General features: G+C 33.3%; 3 protein-coding genes across 4 annotated transcripts in view; 2 read left to right on the top strand and 1 right to left on the bottom strand.

The window, feature by feature from the left end:
* LOC133184337 (ubiquitin carboxyl-terminal hydrolase 24-like) overlaps nucleotides 1–26564 on the top strand; it is a 376170-nt gene that overhangs the window by 163203 nt on the left and 186403 nt on the right. The gene's annotated exons all lie outside the window — the stretch shown is intronic.
* On the bottom strand, nucleotides 357–10067 carry LOC133184705 (prefoldin subunit 1-like). The gene is made up of 4 exons (XM_061319777.1): nucleotides 9978–10067; nucleotides 2199–2365; nucleotides 1836–1920; nucleotides 357–501 (listed from the first exon to the last, which is right to left on the bottom strand). The coding sequence occupies exons 1-4, from the start codon at nucleotides 10008–10010 to the stop codon at nucleotides 415–417; spliced, it is 372 nt and encodes a 123-aa protein (XP_061175761.1). The 5' UTR covers nucleotides 10011–10067; the 3' UTR covers nucleotides 357–414.
* LOC133184331 (KH domain-containing, RNA-binding, signal transduction-associated protein 2-like) lies at nucleotides 10340–22451 on the top strand. 2 transcript variants are annotated; one of them, XR_009720811.1, is made up of 10 exons: nucleotides 10340–10503; nucleotides 16208–16323; nucleotides 16447–16563; nucleotides 16718–16861; nucleotides 17031–17215; nucleotides 20094–20217; nucleotides 20321–20388; nucleotides 20496–20563; nucleotides 20675–20844; nucleotides 22349–22451. XR_009720811.1 is itself a non-coding variant. In XM_061319362.1 (9 exons), the coding sequence occupies exons 1-9, from the start codon at nucleotides 10398–10400 to the stop codon at nucleotides 20776–20778; spliced, it is 1032 nt and encodes a 343-aa protein (XP_061175346.1). In that variant the 5' UTR covers nucleotides 10340–10397; the 3' UTR covers nucleotides 20779–21088. The 2 variants fall into 2 exon arrangements, 1 of the variants encoding a protein (XP_061175346.1); XM_061319362.1 differs by lacking the exon at nucleotides 22349–22451 and having other exon boundaries at nucleotides 20675–21088.

A 26564-nucleotide genomic window follows, 5' to 3' on the forward strand; every position in this document is an offset into this window, starting at 1 on the left:
ATAAACTAGATCATTAAATTTAAAGAAAATGGAGACTTATGTAAATGTCTCTGTCTTACAGGGAAAGTTACGCATTACAACGTGAAAGTTACATGTTTATTCGCGAAAGTTTCGATATATAACGCGAAAGTTTCGCTTGATAACGCTAAAGTTTCGCCTGATAACGCGAAAGTTTCGCGTTATAACGCGAAATTTTTTTTTAATCTACGAAAATGAGCTCAATGGGCTTTTACCGTAATTTTCAACATTTTTAAACACTGAGAAAAAATATTTTCATTATTTTTCCTTGGTTCATGAAACTTTGTAATGACATCTTTTTAAAACGTGTCTGCAATAAATAATAAGAACTTGATACCCAAATACTTGTACAAAAATTTATTTAAAAAAAAAAAAACACATATACACACAAATGAACTATCTATTTTGTTGTTTTGACATGACTAATTCCCTAAGGTTGTCTTCACTTTCTTTAATGCTCTTCTCTAAGTAAGATTTGGAAGTCTATAAAAGAAAGGAAAATTATAGAACATTGAATTCAAAAGCAATGTTAACTGTATGACCAAATATATAATATGAAACACAATTTCTGATTGTAAGGTGAATCTACTTTAAAATACAATCTCAATGATCAACAGCATTAAAGGACTTATCGCATGATCTTTCAAAAATCGTAATTTTATGAAAAATATTATCTACAACCTTGTTTATTTAAATACTGAACAGAATAAACGTTGTTGAAAGCATATTTTAAGAGATATTAGGAGTTGAAATTCAAATATGGCAATATGCATATTTCAGTCGGATTTCGGCGAAATACTGCTCTGACGTCGTAGGCGACAATTCAGTGATAGAGAGATGAGAATATGCACACTAATTACAGAGTTATCAACAACAAATGCAGCTTAATTACGAAAAATGCTGAAAAAATTAATGCCTAACGTGCTTCTCAATTACTATAGAAACATTAACTAGTTCTATGGTATAAGGCTTCTGAGAGATTTTCGTTTTTTATTCCAAACATTTAGAAACTGTAGCTTTGATTACGGCAATGTTTCGTGATCGGGAAATTATTTTTCAAGATCGCCATCCTTTAAAAAAAACATATGAAGACTTGCATAAATTAATATTATGTTAAAAATAAAGAACAGCAAAGTTATATAGTGTTAAATTTGTGAATTAAGTAAGTAAATACGTGTGATAAGATGACAAATCAAATCGTATTCTGATGGCGAGTTTCTTCGTCTTCGCCGCGTCTCCCTCGCTATCGTCGATGCTATTTAAATACAATGTAAACAGATTTTTCTTGCTGCAATTCTAACATATAAGGTTGGATATTCAATTTCATATCGATAAAATAAGCGATTTGGTCATCCACAACGCAGAAAATTCAGGTTGTATCGCGTATGTGACTGAATTCTATAATTCTCTATACATGTATTAGAGATATAGAACAATTACACATTCATTTTATTGTGATAAAATCAGACTTTGCTCTAGATTTACTACTGCTGGATAGATAATTGATACCAAGAAAGAGATAACTCAGTAGTAATAAAAAAAAATTCAGGTTATCTCTCTTTGCTCATCTTCTAACTAACCCCCCCCCCTTTTTGCATTCCAGATTCTTACAAGCTTGTGAATAATAAATAGAACTAGGTATACTATCAAGTATCTTTACTTAGTTGCTGAATCAATGTACCAAGTTTGAACTTTATACATGTAGTTATAATCATGGAAAAATAACTAGTGGTACAAAAACAATTTTTTTATTAACTGATTTTTCTTGGTACCTTTAAATTATGCAGAACCCTCATTCTTAAGCAAATAATGCATACCTCAAAGTTTTTGATCTTTTCCTCTGCTGCTTTCTTTTTATTCACTAGATTTTGTTTAATATCGTCCTTAGGTTGCAAAATGAACCTGTAAGAAGGTTAAATCTGTCATATAATAGTATGTTTGCTATGCCCCCTTATATGAAGTCTCTTCATCCTGATTATCTTTCTCATTTTTTTTTCTGCATTTGACGATCCCCATCCAGTGCAGCTAACGACCTTACGTTACCACAAAACCTGGTATTCAAGGACTTAGTTTTAATAAAGTTGATTCATTTTACATAATTTTTTGCTGTTTCACTTATAAAATTCTCTTGATAGCTCATTTATTACATATTTTTGAATGTATTAGAATGTTGAACTTACATTCTTCCTACACCTTCATATAATCTTGTGGTTTCTGGGAGAGCTCCAATTTCATGCTCCACTAATTCAGAATGTTTGATGCTTCTTTTAAGCTGGTCAATCTGTGCATCTGATAGTTTGATTTGTTGTGTTGTTGCTATCATTTTTGTTTGCAGCTCTTGAAAGGCCTAAAATTTTCCAAAACATGAATCAGATTCAGTGATGTACAATCAAACCTCGTTATCTCCAACTTGATGAGACCAAGAAAAAACTTTGAGATATCCTTGGCTTCGTGATATCGAGGGTAAAATACTTAAACATTAAGAGGTTGGGACTTTTAATTCACTTCAACATATCCATGGTGTTCGAGATATCGGTGTTCGAGATACTAAAGTTCAACTTTATGTTGTTTCACTAGATTTGTGCACACTGCTCAATGGAATCAGGTTTGCGAGCACTCATCCGTAAAACAAAGATTCTGACAGTTCCAGGTTGAATGTGAAAGATGATTTGCAAGTACTAAAGTCAGGTTATGAGTTATCTTGACTCTCTTTAACATGACAGCATCCCAGCTAGGAGGAAATGGAGGGGTGCCACACTGTGCCCTGCCCTCAAATTAGCATGCCCCTGTGCCCCTCACATGCTTATCTTTATCCTCTATTATTGCCCTACATAATTCTAACTGTCCTTAGAGTAATAAGACGTTTTCCTGGCACATCAAATATCAAAATTGTGAAAAATCCTGGAAAACGTCAGATATTTAGGATTAGATGAATCTATACTACCTGAGAATGTTTCCATATAAATACATGGATGACTAATCATGACTTTGGTGTTCTTAAGATGAAGAGTTTTAAACATTTTTCGTATGTATTTCTATGTAAAACTTTGATTGCCCATTGTCACCCAACCCTACCCCAAAGGGTCATGATTTGAACAAACTTGAATTTATGTTATCTGAGGAAGCTTTCACATGTTTCACCTTTCCTGACCCAGTGGTTCTTGAGAAGATTTTTTAAAGACTCCATCCAATTTTCACTATTTCTTAATCATCTCCCCTTGGAAGAGGGCGCAGCCCTATATTTTAACAAACTTGAATTCCCGTTACCCAAGGGATACTCTGTGCCAAGTTTGGTTGAAACTGGTCAAGTGGTTCTGGAGTAAAAAGTTAAAAATGTGAAATCAAACACCAATGACAATGACAGACAACGGACAAATTTGGATCAGAAAAGCCACAGTGTCTTGAGACAATCTTGAGCAAACTCGGGTATATAGTATGATGGGGGAAAGGGACCTAACGAGCCGCCATTAGTTCCTTGGTGCTTCACTTCAAACTCTCAAAACTCCCATTTTTATTCAAAAAATCCCTGAAAAAGTTTTGCAAGTCAAAAGGCAGAATGATGTCTTTTATTGTCATGAAAAAATTACCTTACTTCATTAAAACTTCAAAAAAGAAAAACTGAACTTCCAAATTAGGTCTCCGTTGTTAACCCTACACCATTTTTTACATGAAATTTTTGTTCAATACCCTTATTAGTCCCCTATCGGTGAAACCGGAGGTCCCCTCCGGTTTCACTGGTAGGGGACTATAGGTTTCCTCTGCATCTGTCCGTCTGTCTAGCTGTCTGTCAGTCTTTCCCACTTGGTTTTCCACACTTTTTTCCTATATGCTTGCAGATATTGAGCTGATTTTTGGATTGTGAGTGTATCTTGATGAGTTACAGAACAAGTTTGCATTTCGTTCTGCTTCATTGATTTTTGAGGATTAGGACCTTTTCAATTTTTAAGAGTTTTCCGCAATTTTTTTTTATGTGACTTTACCTTGATTAGTTATAGATCAAGTTTGCATTTTGTTCCACTTCAATGACCTTTGAAGGAATTATGGCATTTTCAATTTTAACGGGAACCAGATTACATTTGCCGGTAGGGGACTAGTATTGCTAATGCAATACTCTCAAAATGCTTGTTTTTCCGCACTTGTCATCCGTTACACTCTATCTTAGGGTAGCATTTTTAAGAGGCCCAAGGGCCTTAACGGTCACTTGAGTATAATATAGCGATCCATAGAATAAAACAAAATTAGCTGATAAATAAAGCTATGTTGCCCAAAAGCAAGAGAAATAGGATGATCAGGGATCAGCAAAATATCAAATTTACAACTCAATAACACATCTTCATTTGCCTATACTTTCCCCCATTTGTCACTATCCTCATGCAATCTGATTAAAATCAGATCCTTTGATCCGCTCACATAGATCGCTACACAAGGATCCGCTCACATAGATCGCATAAACCCCATTCAGGGTCATCTCCTTGTGACCTTTCATTTATCCAATCAAATGTTCCCTGGCAAGAATTTAGAAGTATCTCGGAATTAACTTACAGAACTGAATAGTTGTAGAGCACTGTTAGTTTAAAACACATTTCATTTCCCCTTACATTGGCCTCTCTTAGTCTTTGAAGATTATTTATTGTACAAAGATATGCCATTTTTGTCACATTTCCATTTATCTATTATTCAAAAGTTTACCTGACCTGTATTGTTATTCAATTGATGTTTTAAGTTACATTATTTACAGTGATTAACTATTACAGGTGAATAGCAAAGGGGGATAACTTCTTTCAGTAGAAATTAATAAACTGACCAAAGGGTACAGAACTTAAAAATCTGGTAAAAACACATATGCTTATTACAACTTTATATACTCTATATGCCTCTTAGATGCTCAGGAACAGAGAAGAAGATTTTCAAGGAAATAATCCATTTTCATGATAGATTCAATATAGCCCCATCCTAATACCAAATCCCCTGACCCAGGGGCCAAGATATTTGCAATTTAGGAAGAGACACTCATCATAACCATACACTTAGTATGTTTCCTTAATAACAATGGGCAGAGAAGAAGAATTTCAAAGAAATAATGCATTTCTACTATATATTCAAAAGAGCCTCACCCAAACACCAAAATCCCTGCAGGGGTTGAAATTTTCCTGGAAAACCCACAAGTCCAGGGGCCACTGATCAGTAAAAAATTACTAGCCCAAACCTCAAACTAACTAGCCCAACAATTTTTTATGCAGAATGAAAACATAACAAATTAAAGTTTCAAATGCTTTGGTGACCGAAACAATTAAATTAATTCTTAGTCAAAAAGAAATCAGTCTACATAGAAAAAGTGAAAGTAAACTGATGAGAATTTTTTTCTGTTCTGCTAGTCTGACGTACTATCGTTACATTTAAATTAGCTAGTCCGAGTCTTAAAATGACTAGCCCCAGGCATTGGGCTACTGTATATTTCAACCCCTGCCCTGACCCCGGGGTTATGAATTTCAAACTTTTTGAAAAGATTTCTTTGCAATTAGTTTCTCTGTTAAGGTATTCAATGTATAACGACCATATTTTGTATCTAATATATGAACGGTCATATTTTTGTAATTATGGTATCATTTTGATGGTGTTGTGAAATAAAAGTACTCCACCAAAGAAATTTTAAAAATTTTGATTATTGTCAAATTAATTGCACCTTGAATTTTACATTGAAGTCTATGGGCAATGCAGGTATTATTAAGATATTGTAAAAAGTATTTTGAATTTCATAAAAAGCTCTTAGTGAAAATATGCATAAACACTCTCATTATTAAAATATGAAATAAAATTAATCATTTACCACAGATATTTTGACGAAATTAAAATTTTCTTCTTTGCATCAAGGGCAGATAACTCTTCAAAAACTTAAAAAGTGCAAAATGACCAGCCTCTTACATGTTATCAGTCGTGTGAATTTGGTTCATTTCACTTTCATCGTTATCTAGCAATGCAATTTTAATTAGTTTAAAATGATTCAAAATTGTTCAAAATCCCTTCATTATACATTGAATACCTTAAGTACCCAAGGGCAGAGAAGAAGATTTTCAAAAAAAAAAAGAAAGAAGAATTTCCACTCTCTATTTAATAGACCCCCCCCCCAAACATGAACCCCTGACCCTGGGACCAATAAATTTCACAATTTTTTAAGAGGCAGTCTTGATCATCATAAACATACACCTAGTTTATCTTCTTTATATCCAGGGGAGAGAAGAAGATTTTTAAATAATTTATGCATTTTCACTTTATGATCAATAAAGCCCCGCCCTAACATCAGAACCCCTGACCCGCAGGCCAGGATATTTACAATTTTGAAAGAGGGGCCCTTGCTCATCATAATTATATACTTGGTTATCTGCTAAATACCTAGAAGCAGAGAAGAAGATTTTCAAAAAAATAATGCACACTATATTATCAATAGAGCCCCCCCTCCTGCAGAACCCCTCACCCAAATGAACTCTAAGGCTAATTGAAGATGAAAATGGATATGATCTCTTGAGACGGACAATCAACAGTCACTCAAATATTTTGAGGATGACCAAAAGCAGTCATATTAAAGTGTTACCCTAAGAAAGAGTGCAACAGAGACAAGTGTGAAAAAATTAGGTTAACGAACAACAATTTCATGGAAAAAATGTTGTAGGGTTAATTATACCTAATTTTTGGAAGTTTGAATATTTTTTTCTAAATTTATAAAAAGTAAGGTAAATGATTTATTTACGACAATAAAAGACAACCATTCGGCCTTTCAACTGACGGTGATTGGGAAGGGCTTGTGCCACGCGCCATAGTCGCATTAAAGTGAAAATTGGCACATTAAATCAACCATTGGTGGCGCCAAGGTGCACATTCAAATTTTAGCGATGTTCGTTGGAAATACATCGCTTACGACTTTCTGGCTTGTTTTTCTTTCGTTTTAAATACAGTCATTTTAATACAACAAATCTCATTGGTTAAAACCCGGCAAAAACTGCTTCTTGTTATATTAAGTGCTTAATATAGGACAACAAAGGTACATTACCTCACTCATTTCCAATGTTTAATTGCAATTTTGACATTATTGACCCAAAATACAAGAAAACTATATTGTTTGCGGGTTCATTTAAATGTGCTACACTGCATACGTGAAAAATAAAATTTGGTTAATGAAGAAACGTGTTCATTTTCGTATTTGACATTTGTTTGTCATTTTGTTTATCTTAAAATGGCCCATCAGAATATATAGATGGCCCATTCATTTTCAAAATGGCCCATTAAAAACTTTGACAGTTGCACCATAGTCCCATTGACCTTGATGGCCTTCCCAATCACTGAACTGATAAAACTTTTTCATGGATTTTTTGATAAAAATGGAAGTTTTTGAGAGTTTGAAGCGAGTCACTGAAAAATTAATGGCGGCTCATTAGGTCCCTTCTTCCCTATTATACTATAAACCCGATTTTGCTAAGACTGTCTCAAGACCTTTTGAAAAACCTTCGGCTCAGGTAAGCTAAACAAGAGGCCCATGGGCCACATTGCTTACCTGAGCACATTGGCTAGGAAAAAGCACAAATCAGTTCAGTATTGAAAAGTTAGGGGGGGGGGGGGCTTGAATTTTTAACTACCTGAGGATGCTTCCATATTATTATAACAAATGGTTTTGTTGTTCGTGAGCAGAAGTTTTTAAAAGATTTTTCCCTACATATTCCTTTGTAAAAACTTGATACCCAATTGTGGCCCCTCCCTACCCCAGGGGTTCATGATTTGAACAAACTTGAATCTACACTACCTAATGATGCTTCCACATAAATATATGATTAATCATGGCTGTTCTGCTCTTGAGAAGAAGATTAATTCCTATATATTCTTATGTAAAACTTTGGTCCCCTGTTGTGGTCCCACTCTACACCCAGGGGATCATGATTTGAACAAACTTGAATCTACACTACCCCAAAATGCTTCCATATCAATATGACTAAACATGGCTTTGCCATTCTTCAGAAGAAGATTTTTAAAGATTTTTTCTTACATATTCCTATGTAAATCTGAGGATGCTTTCATTTCAAAATGACTAATCATGGCCTTGCTATTTTTGAGAAGAAGATTTTTAAAGTTTTTTCCTATATATTCCTATATAAAACATTGATTATCCATTGTAGCCCCTCCCTAACCCCTGAGGTCATGATTTGAACAAACATCAATCTACACTACCCCAAAATGCTTCCATATCAATATGACTAAGCATGGCTTTGCTGTTCTTCAGAAGAAGATTTTTAAAGATTTTTTCTTATATATTCCTATGTAAAACTTTGATCCCCCATTACTGTGGCCACAACCTTCTCCCGGGGGTCATGATTTCAAAGAACTTGAATCTTCACTACCCGAGAATGTTTCCATATCAATATGACTAAACATGGCTGTGCTGTTCTTGAGAAGAAGATTTTTAAAGTTTTTTTCCCTTTATATTTTTATGTAAAACTTTATCCCCCATTGCGGCCCTTCCCTACCCTCGGGCATCATGATTTGAACAAACTTGATTCTACACTAACTGAGGATGCTTCCACATAATTATGACTAATCATGGCTTTGCAGTTCTTGAGAAGAAGATTGTAAAAAAAATTTTCCTATGTATTCCTGTGTAAAACTTTGATCCCCCATAGTGGCCCCATCCTACCCCTGGGGGTCATGATTTAAACAAACTTGAATCTACATTACCTGAGGATGATTCCATATCAATATGACAAAACAGGGCTTTGCTGTTCATGAGAGGAAGATTTTTAAAGACTTTTTCCTATGTATAACTTTGATCCCCCATTGTTACCCCACCCTAACCCCAGGGATCATGATTTAAACAAATTTGAATCTACACTATGTAAAGAAGGTTTCCTATATAAGTTTCAACTTTTTTGGCCCAGTGGTTCTTGAGAAGAAGATTTTTAAAATATGCCACCAAATTTTCACTATTTTTTAATTATCTCCCCTTGAATGAGGGCATGGCCCTTCATTTGAACAAACTTGAATCCCCTTCACCCCGGCACGTCGATTTACCCAAATGGACCCAAATGGAACCCAAATGGACCCAAATGAACCCAAATGGAAACACAAATGGACCCCAATGGAAACACAAATGGACCCAAATGGAAACACAAATGGACCCAAATGGAAATCAAACGGACCCAAATGGAAACCAAATGGAATATTAAATATATATATCATCGCATTATCAAGTTGTTACTTATTTAAAATGATGAAAATAATGAACTTACAAATGAAGAATATTAATTATTCATTTCTAATATTGTATTTTAAAATACGAATTAATTTTCTATAGTATTCTATACATCGGCAAAATTATTGGGGGGGGGGGGATAGTGCGCTTCTCGTGCCCCCCCCTCCCCCCCCCCCGGTTCCTACGGCCATGAAATCTATAAACTTTAATATGAAATACTTCCATTTTGTATTCAATGACATGCAAAAGTTATTTCAAATAAAAAAAAAATAATTCGTATTTTAAAATACAATATTAGAAATGAATAATTAATATTTTCCATTTGCAAGTTTATTATTTTCATCATTTTAAATAAATAACAAATTGAGAATATGATAATATATATTTAATATTCCATCTGTGTTTCCATTTGGGTCCATTTGGGTTCCATTTGGGTCCATTTGGGTAAATCGACGCACCCCCTTCACCCAAGGATGTTTTGTGGCAAGTTTGGTCGATATTGGCCCAGTGGTTATGGAGAAGAAGTCGAAAATGTGAAAAGTTTACAGACGGACTGACAGACGGAATACAGACAAAATGTGATCTGAAAAGCTCACTTGAGCTTTCAGTTCAGGTGAGCTAAAAACTGAAGAAAAACGCTGTCTCCATGTCTAGTTGTGTTCAACACTTGGCAGTATGGTCCATATATGGTCATAAAAGAAGTCAGGATTTGAAGCTTACATTATACCTTTTTCAATTCTAAGTCAACCTGCATGGACATGGCTTTTGATGTTGGTTATTTGTTTCTCAATCACAGTCGCACTGACATTCACTTCTTGTTTAGAGGGTTTATTATTTCAAGTCCAACGAGCCCGAATTCGTTTTATCGTCGGGGTCGGATATCTATGATATTCCTACGCAAAGAATAATGGTATATTATATTACATTTTTATAATAAATTTATTTAAATATGTATTTGGAATTTTTTATGCGTTTTTCTTGAATATATCTAAAGCGATCTAGATATATTCATTGATTTTGGGAGAGAGAAAAAAAATGAACTATTTCTTTATACAGCGGATATTATTGATTTACCTGCGACGCCATTTTCCGCCATTTCCAACAAAGGGGTATCGAATTAGAGTCGGCATTTTTAACACGCATTAAGATGGCAGGAGTAAATTCTGATTATGTCAATGAACTAAAAAATGAACTTGGACGGATTGAACAATTTGATGTGAAATTGGTGCAAACAGCCCGTATATTAACAGAAGGTAATTATTATAATGATGATTCAGTTGAAAAGCACGTGTCTTGGACTCTTTCATGTAGGCTTACCCAGGGTGTCGTTGAAGTTTAATAACAAATTAATTTAAAATTACTTTGAGAAGTGTGTGCATATGTTAAGATTTAATGCAGTGTTCACTTCAACGATTTTTTGACTGTGTCCTTGGATATGCTGGTTGCACTGTTTAGGGACACAGATTATTGTAAATATTGTATAGAAAAATTGATTGCGTGAACTGTATCTACTTTAAGGGGAGTGATTTTATTCGAATTTATGATTTATCCCTTTTTTCCTTTGGATACTTTGTCAGAAGTCATGGTTTTGAAAGAAATTATTTACGATAGACGGCTTTCTATGGCACGCCAAATTCACAAAAATGAGATAATCATAGTTTCACAATCGATAAACTAGGTTTATCGGTTGTAAACTATAGTTTACGAATTGTAAACTATAATTAACAACGTTAATCTATATTTCACATCTGTAAACCATAGTTAACGCGATAATCTATGTTTCACAACCGTAAACTATACTTAACACCGAAAACAATCATTTGCGATTGCAAAACATAGATTTTCTGATAAATACAGTTTCACGATTTGTAAACTATAGTTTACAAACCGTTAACTATAGTTAACGATCTGATAAATATAGTTTCACGATTTGTGAAACTATGATTAACAACCGTTAACTAAAGTTTACGATTGTAAACTATAGTTTACGATTGTAAACTATAGTTTACAAACGTGAATCTATGTTTATCAACAAAATCTATTGTTAACGCTTATTACAGACAGATAAACTTAGATTAGCATTCGTAAACTATAGTTAACAACCGTTAAATATAGTTTTACAGATGAAAACTATACTTAACGAATCGTTAACTATAGTTTACGATTTGTAAACTATAGTTTACAGTCGATAAACCTAGTTTATCAATTGTGAAACTAGGTTTTACTCATTTTTGTAAATTTGGCGTGCCATAGCTTTCACATTTACAAAAGTTATTTCCCTTTGCGAGGTCAACCGCATTCAGCAAACCTCGTCTGATTCCGTCACCTACATCAAACCTCGGCTGTATGAGGAAACTTTATATGCATCTTTGCTTAACATTTTTTATAAGGCTGACTGTTTACTGCTTAGGGAAAATGTAACGCTTTGAAAACGATAATAAACATGCATCTGACATACGATAAAAAATTTCAAAAGCATTTAGGTAACACTAAGAATAACAATTACCAAGAAATCTGCACTTAGTATCTTTACATAATCATGTTTGTTAACGGATCGAATTTAGCACATTGTGCACGTGTAATTATAAGGCGCAGCCATATTGTGTATAAAGTAGCTCCAGTTCAGTGGAGGTTTACATGATACAGCCGAGGTTAGATGAGGTACGAATCGGCCGAGGTGTGCACAGTGGGGTCAATCGACTTAAGACACTGTTTTCCCTCTATACCATTACCAACTTTATGGGCAATGTCTTACAAATGAAATCTGTATGAATATGTTTTGTTTTCTATGTTGCCCCATACTATGGCAATACAGGAAAGGATCAAAATTGTTCGATAGCGTTTAAAGGTTGAAAATATTTACAGGTAAGTTACAAAGGTTATAGTGAGAAAAATGAGCTTTACACCAACAATGGGAGATAACTCTACGAATGTGAAATTTGTCTATTGTATGTCAAGACATTGGTACTGCATTTTACAGGTTGGGCACAATTCCCTTCTTAGTAACTGTTGTGCTAAAAGGGCATTGTTCCCCTGTTCAGTAATTAAAAAACATTACTGTGTAAGGGAATTTTCATCATATTTTTAAAAAAATGCAAAAAAATCTGTTATTTAATAAAAAGTACATGAAAAATATGATGTGATGTGTTTAAACTTTATTAAACCAACCTCACTGACAAAAATTTTCAGTCCTTTACTGCTGCAGACAAGTGTGATGAGATTTAATCGGACGACATCATGAGTATTCTTGCAATGGGTGTGTTTGGAAGTATAATATTATTTGTTCAAAAACGGAAAATTTCAGAGCTTGACTTCGTGGAAGTGATATCTTTTGAACATGCATAAGAATTTAAACTCACATTCAATAGTAATCCACAACTTTTACTTTAATTTTCTCCGTTGAGAAAATAATCAAAAAAGTATGGAATCTTGTAAGGGCATGCATTCTAAAACCATCTATTAAAATCCAATATTTAAAATTATGATTTGCATCTGTAAAGAAGCAGTGGTATTGAAAAAAATGTTTTTTCATTGTGTTTGAAAGAAATGATATATAATGAAATTAGAATGAATGATTTTATGTAAGAGTTAGCAAGTGTTGAACGTATTTAACACTGAAAGGCCTCTGTAAGAAATCTATATCGTAGAAATATTTTATCACTCATTTTGCAGAAGTAAATATTGTAGTTTTAAGCATACTTACACTTAATAGACTATAAATATTTAGAGGATGTGAAAATATTCTTACACTTAATCTTTTACTCAAAGCAAACAGTTCTGCAGCTAGTATATGGTTTGACAAAACTTTGTATGGTCAGACAGAACATTTGATTGTCAGACCAAATGTCTGACGGTGATTCCAGTATTTCAACAAGTCTGCTGTCTGGAATCTTTTCACATTTTTATACGCCCGTCTTAAGACGGGACATATTATGTTTTAGCCTTCATGTCCGTCTGTCTGTCTGTAAGCTTTTTCGTGTCCGGCTCATAACTTTAATACTATTAGGCCTAGAATTGTCAAACTTTGTCAGCTGATACATCTTGGGTAGAAGGTGTGTTGGGCATTAAAAGTAGGTCGCTCTGACCTTAAATTAAGATGCTATGGCCAAATATGGAAAAATCCTGTCCAGCTCATAACTAGAAAACTGTTAGACCTAGAATCATCAAACTTGGCCAATATATGCAGCTTAGGTAGATGGTGTGTTGCGACCTATTTCAAGGTCACTGTGACTTTTCATTTAAGTGAAATTTAAAAAAAAAAACTATGTCTTTTAACTTTTAAATTACACAATCCCAAAAGATGTAAGAGTATTGCAGTATCCTTATTAAGAAAATGTTAAATCAAGAAGATACTTATTTTTTTTCACTATATAACTTTACAGCAATCTGTAACAAATGTAATGTTATAAGAGAAATTTCACCTCTCCCATGGGTATAATTATCAAGCACTGGTCAAGAAGAATTTTGATAACAGAAAATAGCATGTCAAATTAGAGAGAAATTAATGAGTTTAGTGTAAGGAGATAACTGGTAGAGCATCTTTGATCAAGCAGGTGTTATCTATATCTCTTGGGAATTGGGCAAAGGAATCAGCCTCTTAATTGAATAGTTTTGTTGCCTAGTCTAACTTTCAAGATAAATTTGATGTAAAGTAATTAATACAATTCTCTTTTCTGCTTGAACATTTAGTAAGGGTGACATTCTCGGGGATACATAATTAGCCAGTGATTTTTTTTTTTGTATTTTAAACCACCACCCCCTCCTTTTGAATTGGGGAAAAATTAGCGATATTTTCCTCAAATTGGGAAAAATCATTAATAGTAAATTAGAATGCTAAAAAATACATAAAAAATCAAACTAAGTAACAACAACAGTTTTTGTTTGATTTTAACTTTGAATTTGATTTAAATTCATAAAATAATCATTTAAAAAAAATTAACATCAATATTTTATTGAATGTGAACATGGCTTTTATTAGTCACACCTTGTAGCTTCTATTTTATTGGAATTGCTTTGTCTAATTTCATAAAAAATAAAAACCAGCATTTAGACTCATAATCTAGTAAACTGTTTTATATTGATAATCAAGTTTACAGTCTTTATTGTTTGTTTTTTCCTGATTTTAGTGAAACCCTATGTGTTGTCCATTTCCTGATATTAGCCTGACCCACTATGGCAGTCAAACCAAAATCATTATGACAATTGACATGCAACATGACTTGTATCTGGGAACTATTTACCAATTTATTTAGGATATTGTAGGCTACTTATCTGCTTATATGGATATCTACATTGTTTTACACATTCATTAAAAAAAATCTGCTGCATATGCATGGATTTAGAGAAAAAAATTGAAGAATAAACATGTATTTACTCTGTCAGCAAATTTAGCGACTTTTGTTAAAATTAAAACATAATTTCCGTATGTTTGAAATTGGGGAAAATATACTAATAATTGGGGGAAAATAGCTAATTTTTATGAGGGAAAACAGCCGAATATCGGTAGCATTTTGACCCCCCAAAAAAACGATGAGATGACTTAAGCCACACCTCTTTACTGATAGAAACGATGTAATTGGTTCCTTGCGCAGGGTATGACACTAAGGCACGTCCGACTGACCCAGTCTAGTAAATGAGTGGTCCGGTCATGTAAAATGTTCATGAACTAGACCGACTGGTCGTGTGTATGAAATAAATGAGAACCTTCATTTCAGTATTTCAAGTAAATATTCTAAAAAGTTTTTTATTTTTATTTTTTTTTTTATTTCTTATTTGTCTGATAGTAAATATCTCCCAGCTGTAATAGACAAATTGCGATGGAAACTAGCTTCGTTCACTTTTTTTTCATTATAATTAGCAGTTTATAAAAAGTCAATTTTCAAGTTTGGTCAGTCTAGTGATTTTAAGGTCAGGGCTAGTAAACATTATTGGAAGTAGCCTGACTGGTCTAGTACTCATAAAAGTTAATGTCAAACCCTGTTGCGTCACTTGTTGATGTCTGATCTATTTTTATCCCATGCATATTTCACCCGTGAATGAAAACCTTTGCAAATTTCAGTATTGATGAGCTAATCTGGCAACCAATGAGAATCTAGGTCACTATTTGAGAGATGCTAATTAAGTATAGCTGAGAATGTCACTCCTTACTGAATGTTCAAGCAGAAGAGAATTGTACTAAAACTAATTTGATATTGTATAATATAATTAAAACTAATTTGATATTGTATTTAATAAAACTAATTTGATATTATATAATATTTTTATATTTTAATTTTTATATCTTTACAACAAATTGCAGAGTGTCATGTCTCACTAAGATGACAAAATTATAGTCTAAAGAATAAACATAATTTGTTTTGTTGTTTTATAAGGCTGTAGCATTATTAATCATATTAAATATACAATAAACAAAGCTGCAGACGAGCATTTGTTAAGCTCTAACAAAAACCAGTGGAGAAATATATGATGTACCGGTATTATTTGTTATAATTAATACCTACACCGCAGAAGATGTAAGTACATCAAACATTATAAGGAATTGAAAAATCATTGAAATCTTTGTATCAAGGTTAACATGATTTTCTTGCACTTTAAACTATTTATGATGATTGAACAATATTTGACGGGCGTATCATGCTGTGGCGAGGCACTTTATTGACTTCTCAAAAACCACTGCAGTGATCCAGCTAGGGGGAAATAGAGAGGCACAGTTCCCTGCCCTCAAATCAGTGGGCCCCTCTGCCCCTAACGGGTTCCCCTGTGTCCCCTGTTAGTGCCACTTATCACTATGACTGTCTTCCATTACCTCATCAGAATAATAAGTGTGATCCAAAGCAGATTACCTAAGGACAGTTGGCAATTCACACCTCCTGTACTTCCGATGATTATGCAACAAAGCTCAAAATATAACAATTACCATAGATATATAAGCTAATTAATTTGGCACATGATTTGCAGAAATAAAGAAGGCAGAAGGTGGAAGTAAGAAGGTAATTCCTACAGTTGAAGCCCATCACAACAGACCACAGGGAGTAGCTGTCAAAGTAAAAATTCCACAGAATGAATACCCCAAAGTAAGGCAACATTGAATGTCTAATTTGAAAAAAATAATGATGTTGATTGTGGCAATTTTACAGTGGCCAGCTGTTCTAATTTATTTTGAATTTGTACTTAACTAAATCCTGTTTTCTCTGCAGTTTAATTTTGTTGGAAAATTATTGGGTCCAAAAGGTATGTCACTTAAGAGGTTACAAGAAGAAACAGGGACAAAGATGTCAATTCTTGGAAGAGGATCAATGAGAGACAAAGCAAAGGTGTGCATAAGCAAAATATGTAAAACCAAGAATTAATATTTCAAATGCAAGTTTCCAAAATTGATTTTGTACATCTCTTAATGTCCATGATAACTGAAGATTAAATCTGAGAGATATTCAGTGAAGTAATTATTTTTGAACCTTTAACTTGCAGGAAGATGAACTGAAGAAAGAGGGTGGAAAATATGCCCATTTAAATGAAGAGCTGCATGTCCTTGTCGAAGTATACAGTGAAATTTCAGATGCTTATGCCAGGCTCTCCCATGCTTTATCAGAACTGACTAAATTTTTATCGCCGGTAAGTATTGTTTTCTCCAAGAGGAATGTCACAGTCCATTTTGATTTTCTCTAAGTCTTATGCCAGATGTAAATAAAAATAAGTTTTTTCTGAAATGTGCATGTGATGTCCTCGATACTTTTTAAAAGAAGAGGTGTCAAGTGATTAATTAGCTATATTTCCCACACAGGAGTACAATGATGAAATACATCAGCAACAAATGGAGGAGATGATGTATCTGAATGGAGAGAAAGCAGCAGGAGCAGGCAGTGTACCTGGTGTGGGTGGACGAGGGAGAGGAAGAGGTGGTCCAGGAGCCGGAGGAAGAGGAGGTCTCCTAACCTCACCTGCTGGAAGGGGAGCGCCCCCACCTAGGTCAGTTGATATAGTTCAGTGAGATGTGTACAACTGATATTTGGTTACAGGGAAACCTGTGTCAAGTATTTTATGATCAGAAATTAAATTACAGTGAAACCTGTCTTATCCGACATGCTGTGGGAAATAAAATCAATGTCAGATTAGGCAATGTGTTGGATTACCCAGTGTTGAATATTTCTGAGCATTATCATTAGTGTCAGATGACTTCATACAAAAAGAAATCATTTTTCATTAGGTTTAGAGTACACGTATATTTAATTGTCAAAGTGTTTGCATAATTGCATGTTTCTTTGTTGTATAAAATATACCTGATTAGCATTTCTTTGAGAAACAGCATTTGTGATATAGCATTAGTAACTCTGTAGTAATATACGATAATTTTTTTCATGAACAAAACAGATGGAACTGCCAATCGCTTCGCGATGTTGCAATTGAATTTTTACTTACTGACATACAGTTGATTAAAGTAAATATTTCGTCTACCTTCTCTATACAGTGGTATTATTTTTTTCAACAGTTTTTCGCCATTATTTATTTCTCGACATAGACTGTGCTATTAATACCGTCATGCGATGGGATGTAACTCTAAAACATTTTTATTGCGATTGAATTTTAATCAAAGAGACGTAAAATTTAATGAACAACTTAAAGCGGTATTATTTGCTTCCAGCAAATCTTTTATGTGCACAGCCTCGCTTTATTTAGTGTATACAGTGTTCCAGCTAGGGTGAAATAGAGGGGCGCCGCGCCCCGCCCTCAAATCAGTAGGCCCCTCTGCCCCCCACAAGCGCCCCTGTGTCCCCTGTTAGTGTCCTGTATTATTCTGACTGTCCTTTTCCCTCATTAGAATAATTGGTGTGTTCCAATGCAGATTACCTAAGGACAATCAGCAATTCATACCTCCTGTCATAGACGATTACACAACGAAACTCGCATTACGGTACCTATGTAATGTACAGGTGCCCACTTTCAATTACAGGTGATTAGGTAATTACTTTGATCACTTGACAGTCTGAATAGGGGTTAAAAGCTCAAATACTTTGAGAATGTCCAAGTTATCTGTTTTAATAAATATAAAACAAGAGTCTTGTATTATAGCATTCTAAAAATAAATCGCGAAGTGAAAGTAGAATTAACATTGACCTTCATTTCTTATTTATAAATTCTTGACATTTTTCTGAAAAAAGAAGGAATTCAGTATTTAATAGCACAGAAACAAGTATAAATATTCATTCATTTTCTCCTTAATTATGATTTTTGACACTCTGGAAGGTATTTTATGAGATTACAAGATATGTACATATTAAATGTGTTCTATTTCATTGCAGAAGTTTAAAATCTTAATTTAATTAATTAAGTATCTGCTAATAACATGACCAATATGATAAAACAAGCAAAAAAGATATTGGCTTTAATTTGTAAGTTTAATACTAGTCTAATATGTTACTTATAACCTACAAATACTGTATCCATATTTTATACATTTGCCAAAAACAGACCCAATCACATGTAGCACATGTACTGCACTGAACATATGAGACACCAGCTAGTTTATAAGAATTATGGTTTTGTTTTTGAAAATAGGAAATAAGAATAGAAAATGATTAAAAAAGAAGAAGAAAAGTAATATTTATTCTAAGAGGAATTTTTAAATTCCTTTTTATATGTTAATTTATATACTAGCTATAGATTAGGCCTTAAATGTGTGTTTATATATCTTTCAAATCAATAAGGTTAAAAAAATTAATATTTGAAGGAGTTCATTATTATAAGGGTGAAGTAATGAGATACGCCTATGTAGCAAAAGCTTGTGACAAACGGTATACGTGGCGAAAAAGTGCCCTCCTCTTGCACCCCTCCATTTTCAGATCCTAGCTGGAACACTGGTATATTAACCCGGAAATGAAACATTTTCTATAAGACACAATGCTGCCTTCAAATTGTGTATTGTGTACATGTTACACAGTAGTTCGCCGTACTACTTTTTTTTATTTTCATAACATGGCTTTCCGAAGGGTTCTGACTGCATATTTGATTTTTATTTCACACTAAAAATCTTATTTATTCTGTAAGGTAAAGGCAATCTATATATCATGTACTATTTTATTTTCTGTCGCGTGGATGCTATTTTGTCAATGCGAGAATAAAAATTGATAACTATTAATGCTTAGATAAACACTTTCAAACTCGTACGTATAATTAACTACTCTCTAAGTAGACCAATCTTGTGACCAAACGGGACATTCATGTTACCTGGCCAGCGGCTAATTACGGTACACCAGTGTAATTATGTCGGATTACTCAGGTGAAATCATAAAGTAATTATCTAGTTTTGTTGACAAAAAAAGCCAGAATTCAGAATGTACAGTGGTCGGAATATACAGTTTTATTCTATACAAATTATAAAGATTTTTTTGGGAATAAAATTTGAGGTCGTAAAGTCCACGGATTGCACAGTTGTCGGATTGGACAGTGGGCACTGTATTTTATTGAAAAAAGGGATGAGTGTGATAGAAACACAAGTTGATTGGAGATTCATTTAAGTATAAAATTTTAAGTAATCATAATTTAAAAAAAAAGAAAGGGAGAAATAGGTTAAGAAATGTATGTAGCTGTTAGTTATTGGATGCACAGAGTCCATCTTTTATTTAAAAAAAACAAGGAGAAATGAGAAATGTATGTAGCTGTTAGTTATTGGATGCAGAGAGACCATCTTTTATTGTGGCTTCTGCTGAACATTGACGAGAGTGATATACGAACAGATATTCTTGCTTCTAAACATGTACCTTCATAAGAATAAGACAGTTCTGTTGATTTTTTATAAGTAGACTAAATTGTCAATTTTTTTTTCATTTTTATTTATTTTTTTTAACAGAGGAGCACCTGCAAGAGGTGCCCCACGTGGTGTCCCAGCCCCTCGAGGAGCTCCTGCAGGACGAGGTAGACCAGCACCTCCACCACCTCCTCGTACAGAAACATACGACGATTACAGCACTCAGGTAAAAAAAAAGTTAATGTACATGTAGATTTCTTACTCAACACCAGTGATTATCCAAATGTGGTGTTTACATTGTATATTTAAAACTTTACAATACTTTTAAGGCTTATGAAGATCCATATGCAGATCCCTATGCTAGAGATCCATATGCAGAAACAAGCTATGCTGCAGGGTAAGTACTTAACTTCTTTTTGAAGGTATTTCTTCTTGTGGGAATTACAGTTACTGTTACGAGATGCTGATGTGATATGTAACTAATTGGATACTTCTACACTTTAGAGATACACAGTACTTTGACTATGGTCATGGCTCAAGTGCACAAGGTTATGATGATGGGTATGCCAAAGGTAAGTTAACTCCAATAAATATTCTTTTTTGTAAGTAACTTTGAAAAAGTCATTGAAGTGAACATGAGTATTTACATGTTTGTCAACTACAATGTGGTCTATTTCTTGTAGAGAGTGGATGGTCTGCAGGAGGTAGTTCCTTTAAAGCCCCACCAGCACCCCGTGGGGGACGTGGACGTCCCCACCCCTATGCTAGTGCACGAGGAGGCTACTAAGAGCACTGATCGCCCACTGATGCCAACTCTTTTATCACTCATATTTCACACATCATGTTTACTTAGGTACTTTGTTACCTTTCAGAATAGACTAAATCATGTAGCCCTTCTGAATGATCTGATGGAAACTCATAGATTTAAATCCTAACTTTTGAACATCAAAATTAAAATCCCATGATTATTTTCAGTTTCAAATGGCTACAAAAGTTGTATTCTCTTCACAGTTCGTTGATGTCAAAGAAGGCAAATTAAAATTGTGTTGTAAACCTGGTGTACCTGTATATATATATAAAAAAAAAACTTAAAAGTATTGTGTTCACTGAATTTTAATTTACTTATCAGTGTAGTATAAAATAAAAGAAAAAAGTATATTGAAAAAATGTTTTTATCTCTAAAAGAAAAAAATCCAATGTCTCAGCAAACGTTAACATGCAAAACCACAGTATCTGTGCCAAAAAGTATTTGTACCAAAAAGAAAAATCCAGGAAAAAAACTAAAGATAGGAATAAATAATAAATATGCATTAACATAATTGTCTTAATTCAGTATTATAAATGCACATTGTGTAGTTGAATTTTAAAGATAAATCTCTTAAAAACCTTAGTGTCTTTAAATAATTCAGGTGTATGGACCATTTAACTAAACCCCATACATTGCTATATCTGAGGCATTGGATTTGTTTGTTTGTATTCTGTGTATTAACAAAAATAACTTAATTTTACAGATTAGACAGAGCAGATTAAGTTATTATTATTGAACAGAAAACTTAGTTTAAGCAAAGTTGAAAAGGAGTTTGGGAGCTTTTATGCTAACAAAATGAAAACCTAAAACAAGAAATTGATTTAATCCTCATTTGTGTCTTGAGTCAAAAGTGCAAAGTATACCAAAAGGAGAAATGAACATCGTGGATATTGATCCACACAATAATGGTCATAAATATTCCACTATATATTATATATGATCTTGCAGAATATCATGTGGGGAAGACTTGGGCTGAAACTTGACAACAACTTTGGAATTAAATGTTTAATGGTCTTTTCAATGCAAGATTAATGTTTCTAAATTCCATAGTGAAAGTCTAACTAAGTTTACTCATGCTTGTTTTATTGTGATATCTAATACCCATCAAAAAGAATAAGAAGAAGAGACGAAATTTCACAGCCCCATTTTACTAGAGACTGGTAAGACACCCATATACAGGTAATCCTCAGTACTGATTAAAACTAAGGACTTCCAAATGGTCCTAAATAAACAGAACTAATTAAACTAAATTGTAAAAATCGTAACACAAGTGCTCTACCTTTAAAAAGCAGTAAAATCATAAAATGTAGAGGAATTTCAAACTATAAATGCCATAAAAATGGTACTAGAGAAAGCTGAGAGGTATTGTCACAACAATTTGTTGCATTCTAATTGTCCAAAAATTCCATTCTCTTAAAATTTTCGCATATAGAATTTTTATGGACTATAAAAGATTTTAAAGTAAGACTAAGGGTTGTGACATTCATCTCTTATTTAACACATCATTTGCACAAGATCATTTTTTTGATCATTGTTTCCTATATTTCAGATTGCCAGGAGGTTTTTGGTACCGCCAGAGTGTTCAAAGGACTTTTACACCTTATATACCTATTTTTTAAAAGAGAAAATAAAATAAATGATTAGTACATGTATGTTCTTTCTTGTTTTATTTATTGAAAATAAGTATAGAAATGTTGCTATCTAAACTGATACCTTTTCAAGCTAAAAGTTCTTTAAGAAATATGTCTATTTGACGGTGTTAATTTAAACAATGGAAATATGAAAAGAGGGGTATATCATTACTTTGACTAAGGTGTTTTGAGTAAGGTCACAAGGAGAAAGGTGGAAATTCATATTTTGATCCTTTTGTTACTGATGACAATGAGAAACTCAAATGTGACTCCACCCTATTTTTGTCTTTTCTTAATTATCTCCCCTTGGAAGGAGGCTTGGCACTTTATTTGAACAATTTTGAATTCCTCTTCACTTGAGGATGCGTTGCAACAACTTTTGTTAAAACTGGCCCCGTGGTTATTGAGAAGATGAAAGTGTGGACAAAAGACAGGTGGACAAAAGGTGATCTGAATAGTTCACTTGAACTTTTAGCCAAGTTGAGCTGAAAATGGAGCAAGACCCATTCATATTACAAAAAAATTGTGTGATGTGATCCGTAGAGTGTGTATGCCATTTCATAGGCAAATAATTTCAATCGTTGTGTTTGTTTGTTGTTTAACGTCCCTCTCAAGAATTTTTCACTCATTTGGAGACGCCACCACTTGCCAAGCAAGTAAAATAAAGTGCCAAGCCTCCTTCCAAGGGGAGATAATTAAGAAAAGACAAAAATAGGGTGGAGTCATTTAAAGATCTCAACAACCACAGGATCAGAAAAGGTGAAACTTAAGTGGAATCTTCCTGAAGTAGTGTAGATTCTAAATTGTTCAAGTCATGGCCCCCAGGGGTAGGATGGGTCACAACAGGGAATCAAAGTTTTACATTGAAATATATAGGAAAAATATTCTTCAGAACCACTGGGTCAGAAAAGGTGAAACTAATGTGGTATCTTGTTGATGTATTGGAAGATTCAAAATTGTTCAAATCATGGCCTCCAGGGGTAGGGTCGGGCCATAATAGGGAATCAAAGTATATCAGAAAAATCTCAAGAAAAAATCTTTAAAAAATCTTCTCAAGAACCACTGGGTCAGAAAAGGTGAAACTAAGGTGGAATCTTCTGGAAATAGTGTAGATTCTAAATTGTTTAACCCCCCCCCCCCTTTTGTCACAACAGGGAATCAAAGTTTTAACTAATATGAATAGGAAAAATCTTTAAGTAATCTTGTCAAGAACCACTGGGCCAGAAAAGGTGAAACTTACAGTAATTCTGTCCAGAGTGGCTAACTGGTAATCATCCATGTGTTCATACATGTAGAAATTCTCCTCATTGCCAATCAAGTGGTGATGATTGTTCCTCAGATCCACAGGCAAAATCTTTCAAGCATGTATTTGCAAATTTCCACCCAAATATGGATGCTATAAGTCACGAAAGAATGGTGGAACGATGGGCCCATAATAGGGAATCAAAGTTTTACATTGAAATATGTAGGGAAAATCTTTATAAATCTTAATTCTTCTCAAGAACCACTGGGCCAGGAAAGGTGAAACTAATGTGGAATCTTCCTGATTTTTTCCTCTATATTCCTTCGTAAAAATTTGATACCCCATTGTGGCCCCTCCCTACCCCTAGGGGTCATCATTTGAACAAACTTGAATCTACACTACCTGAGGATGCTTCCATATCAATATGACCAAACATGGCTTTGCTGTTCTTTTTTTTTTTTTTTAATTATTTTATTTTTTCAACACAATTCATTATATACAAAATGTCCAATATCTTTTCTTTAACAGAATTGTGTATATAGAGAGAGAAAGAGAGAGGGAGAGAGGGGAGAAAGAGAGAGAGAGAGAGAGTTACAAAAATAGTTGGTTCCACCTGTTCCACTGATCATCAAATTTCTCTTTTTCACCATTTTTATATGATATATATTTTTGTGTTTGGTAAAAATAACTCAAGTGTGATATTGCAGAGTGCACATTTAGAGGTTTTTCAGTGCATCTAGAAGTATAAATATAATATTTCAACCATAAGATTAAGATATTAGCTATTTCATTATTTTTTCCTCCAATACCTAAAATAAATGATTTTTTTGTTATGGACAAATGGAGGTTTTTCTGCTGGAGATAATATTCAAAGTTTTCAAGGAGTGATTGTACAAGATCACATTCCCATAAGATATGTTCAATTGTCTCTTCTTCTTTTTGACAAAAAGTACATTGCTTTGAAACAACCTTCTTAATTTTGAATAAAAAAGAATTTGTTGCCAATATTTTATTTAAAATTCTGTACTGAAACCACTGGAGTTTACAGTTTTTTGTGACTTGAAATGGTAATTTATGAATTATTTTGCATTCCTTGTTATCCAAATCAAATAATTCAATCCATTTTTTGTAACCAGCTGTTATAGAAGAATTTTTATTGAGAATTTCATAGAAGTTTTTTGATTTTTTGCATTTTGATACAAGATAAAAGTTAGACATAATAAGAGGATTTTCTGATTTTTGTAAATTTTTATCGAAATTGCTCCTCTTTATCCAAGCTTTAACTGCATGGATCAAGCTAGAATATTCTACAAAATTAATCTTTATATCTGGATAAGTATTGCAAAAGCATTCATAGCTATAAAAAAAAACCATCTACTCCAATAATGTCATTAATATATCTAATATTATTGTCAAAAAGTTTTTTACTATAAAAGGTTTTCCCTCCAATATGGATCATAGGGTTATAAAACAGTGGAGAGTATACAGTAGCATCAGAATCAGTACAAATTTTATTCAAATCAACCCAGGACTTGAACACATCAATCCAGAATTTATTTTTTAAGGTTTTCATAAGTTGAGTGATGTATTCAATACCACAGGATGCAAATTTATATATATTCATATTTGGGATGAAATTTTCCCACCCTTTATTTGTAAAAACTAGATGTCTTATCCAAACTAATTTCAAAGAAACAATGAAAGCATTTAAATTTATCATTTTCAGTCCTCCGTCTTCATATTTTTTAACAATGACATCTTTCTTAACTCTATGAGTTGAATTATTCCATAAGAATGAGAAAAAAAGTTTTTCTAATTCTTTACAATAAGAATTAGATGGATTTGGGATTGACATAAATAAATGATTTAATATAGGTAAAGCCAATGTCTTTATAACAGTAATTTTTCCAATTGGAGTTAAAAACCTTTTTCCCCATTGACTAAGAATAGACTTGATTTGCACTAGCTTTGGTTGATAATTTATTTCACACATTTTATCTAGGTCAACATCAAAATTTATACCTAATAAAGTAAATCTAGTAGTTCCCCAATTAAGTTGATAATTTGGGATTAAAACCTCATCACTGTATTTTTTGGATCCAATCCACACAGTGTGTGTTTTTGAGAAGTTAATGCATAATCCAGACATATCTGAGAATGTGTTCAAAGTTTTCAGTGTTTCTAAAAGAGACTCCTCACTTCCATCAAGAATAAGGGAAGTATCATCTGCCAGTTGAGAGATCTTTTTTTCTACATTTCTAATAGTAATACCTTTTATTTTTTTATTTTTCCTAATTTGTATGGCTAGAATCTCTGCACAGATCAAAAAAATATATGGAGACAAAGGGTCTCCTTGTCTGCATCCCCTCTGAATATCAATTACATCAGAAAAATTACCACCTTGATTAACAGTAGCTTTAATATCCGTGTAAAAAAGAGTGACCCATTTTCTGATGGAAGGGCCGAAATTGAAAAAATGTAATGCTTTTTGTATGAAGTTCCAGGAAAGAGAGTCGAAAGCTTTCTCAAAATCGATCAGTAATAAAAGTCCTGGAATATCTTCTTCCTCTGTAAAGTGCATTATATCATATATCAATCTTATGTTTTCTCCAATATATCTGTTGGAGATAAAACCAGTTTGGTCAGGGTTGATTATTTTATCTAAATATTTTTTAAATCTGTTTGCAATAGAGCCAGATGCTATTTTATATACAGTATTTAGCAGTGTAATAGGACGCCAGTTTTTAAGAAAATGTCTTGGCTTGTCACCTTTAGGTAATAATGTTATAACTCCATGTCTTTGTGTAATAGACATGATATCATTCCTGTAACCATAGTTAATAGATCTTACGACAAAGGACCCAATATATTTCCAAAACATTTTAAAAAAC

The sequence above is a fragment of the Saccostrea echinata genome, unplaced genomic scaffold, assembly GCF_033153115.1.
Source record: "Saccostrea echinata isolate AGI-Se365-2 ecotype Australia unplaced genomic scaffold, CSIRO_AGI_Sech_v1 ptg000010l, whole genome shotgun sequence".
Classification (NCBI taxonomy): domain Eukaryota; kingdom Metazoa; phylum Mollusca; class Bivalvia; order Ostreida; family Ostreidae; genus Saccostrea; species Saccostrea echinata.

What these genes read in the sequence shown, in the direction of transcription:
- LOC133184705 (XM_061319777.1), bottom strand. Translation starts at nt 10,010, where the DNA reads ATGTCCATGCAGGTTGACTTAGAATTGAAAAAG. An exon ending in TTGACTTAGAATTGAAAAAG is followed by an intron (nt 2,366 to 9,977) that starts GTATAATGTAAG and finishes GGAAAATTTTAG; the next exon opens with GCCTTTCAAGAGCTGCAAAC. An exon ending in AAAAGATCAAAAACTTTGAG is followed by an intron (nt 502 to 1,835) that starts GTATGCATTATT and finishes TTTCTTTTATAG; the next exon opens with ACTTCCAAATCTTACTTAGA.
- LOC133184331 (XM_061319362.1), top strand. Translation starts at nt 10,398, where the DNA reads ATGGCAGGAGTAAATTCTGATTATGTCAATGAACTAAAAAATGAACTT. An exon ending in GAAACAAGCTATGCTGCAGG is followed by an intron (nt 20,389 to 20,495) that starts GTAAGTACTTAA and finishes TCTACACTTTAG; the next exon opens with AGATACACAGTACTTTGACT. An exon ending in TGATGATGGGTATGCCAAAG is followed by an intron (nt 20,564 to 20,674) that starts GTAAGTTAACTC and finishes TATTTCTTGTAG; the next exon opens with AGAGTGGATGGTCTGCAGGA.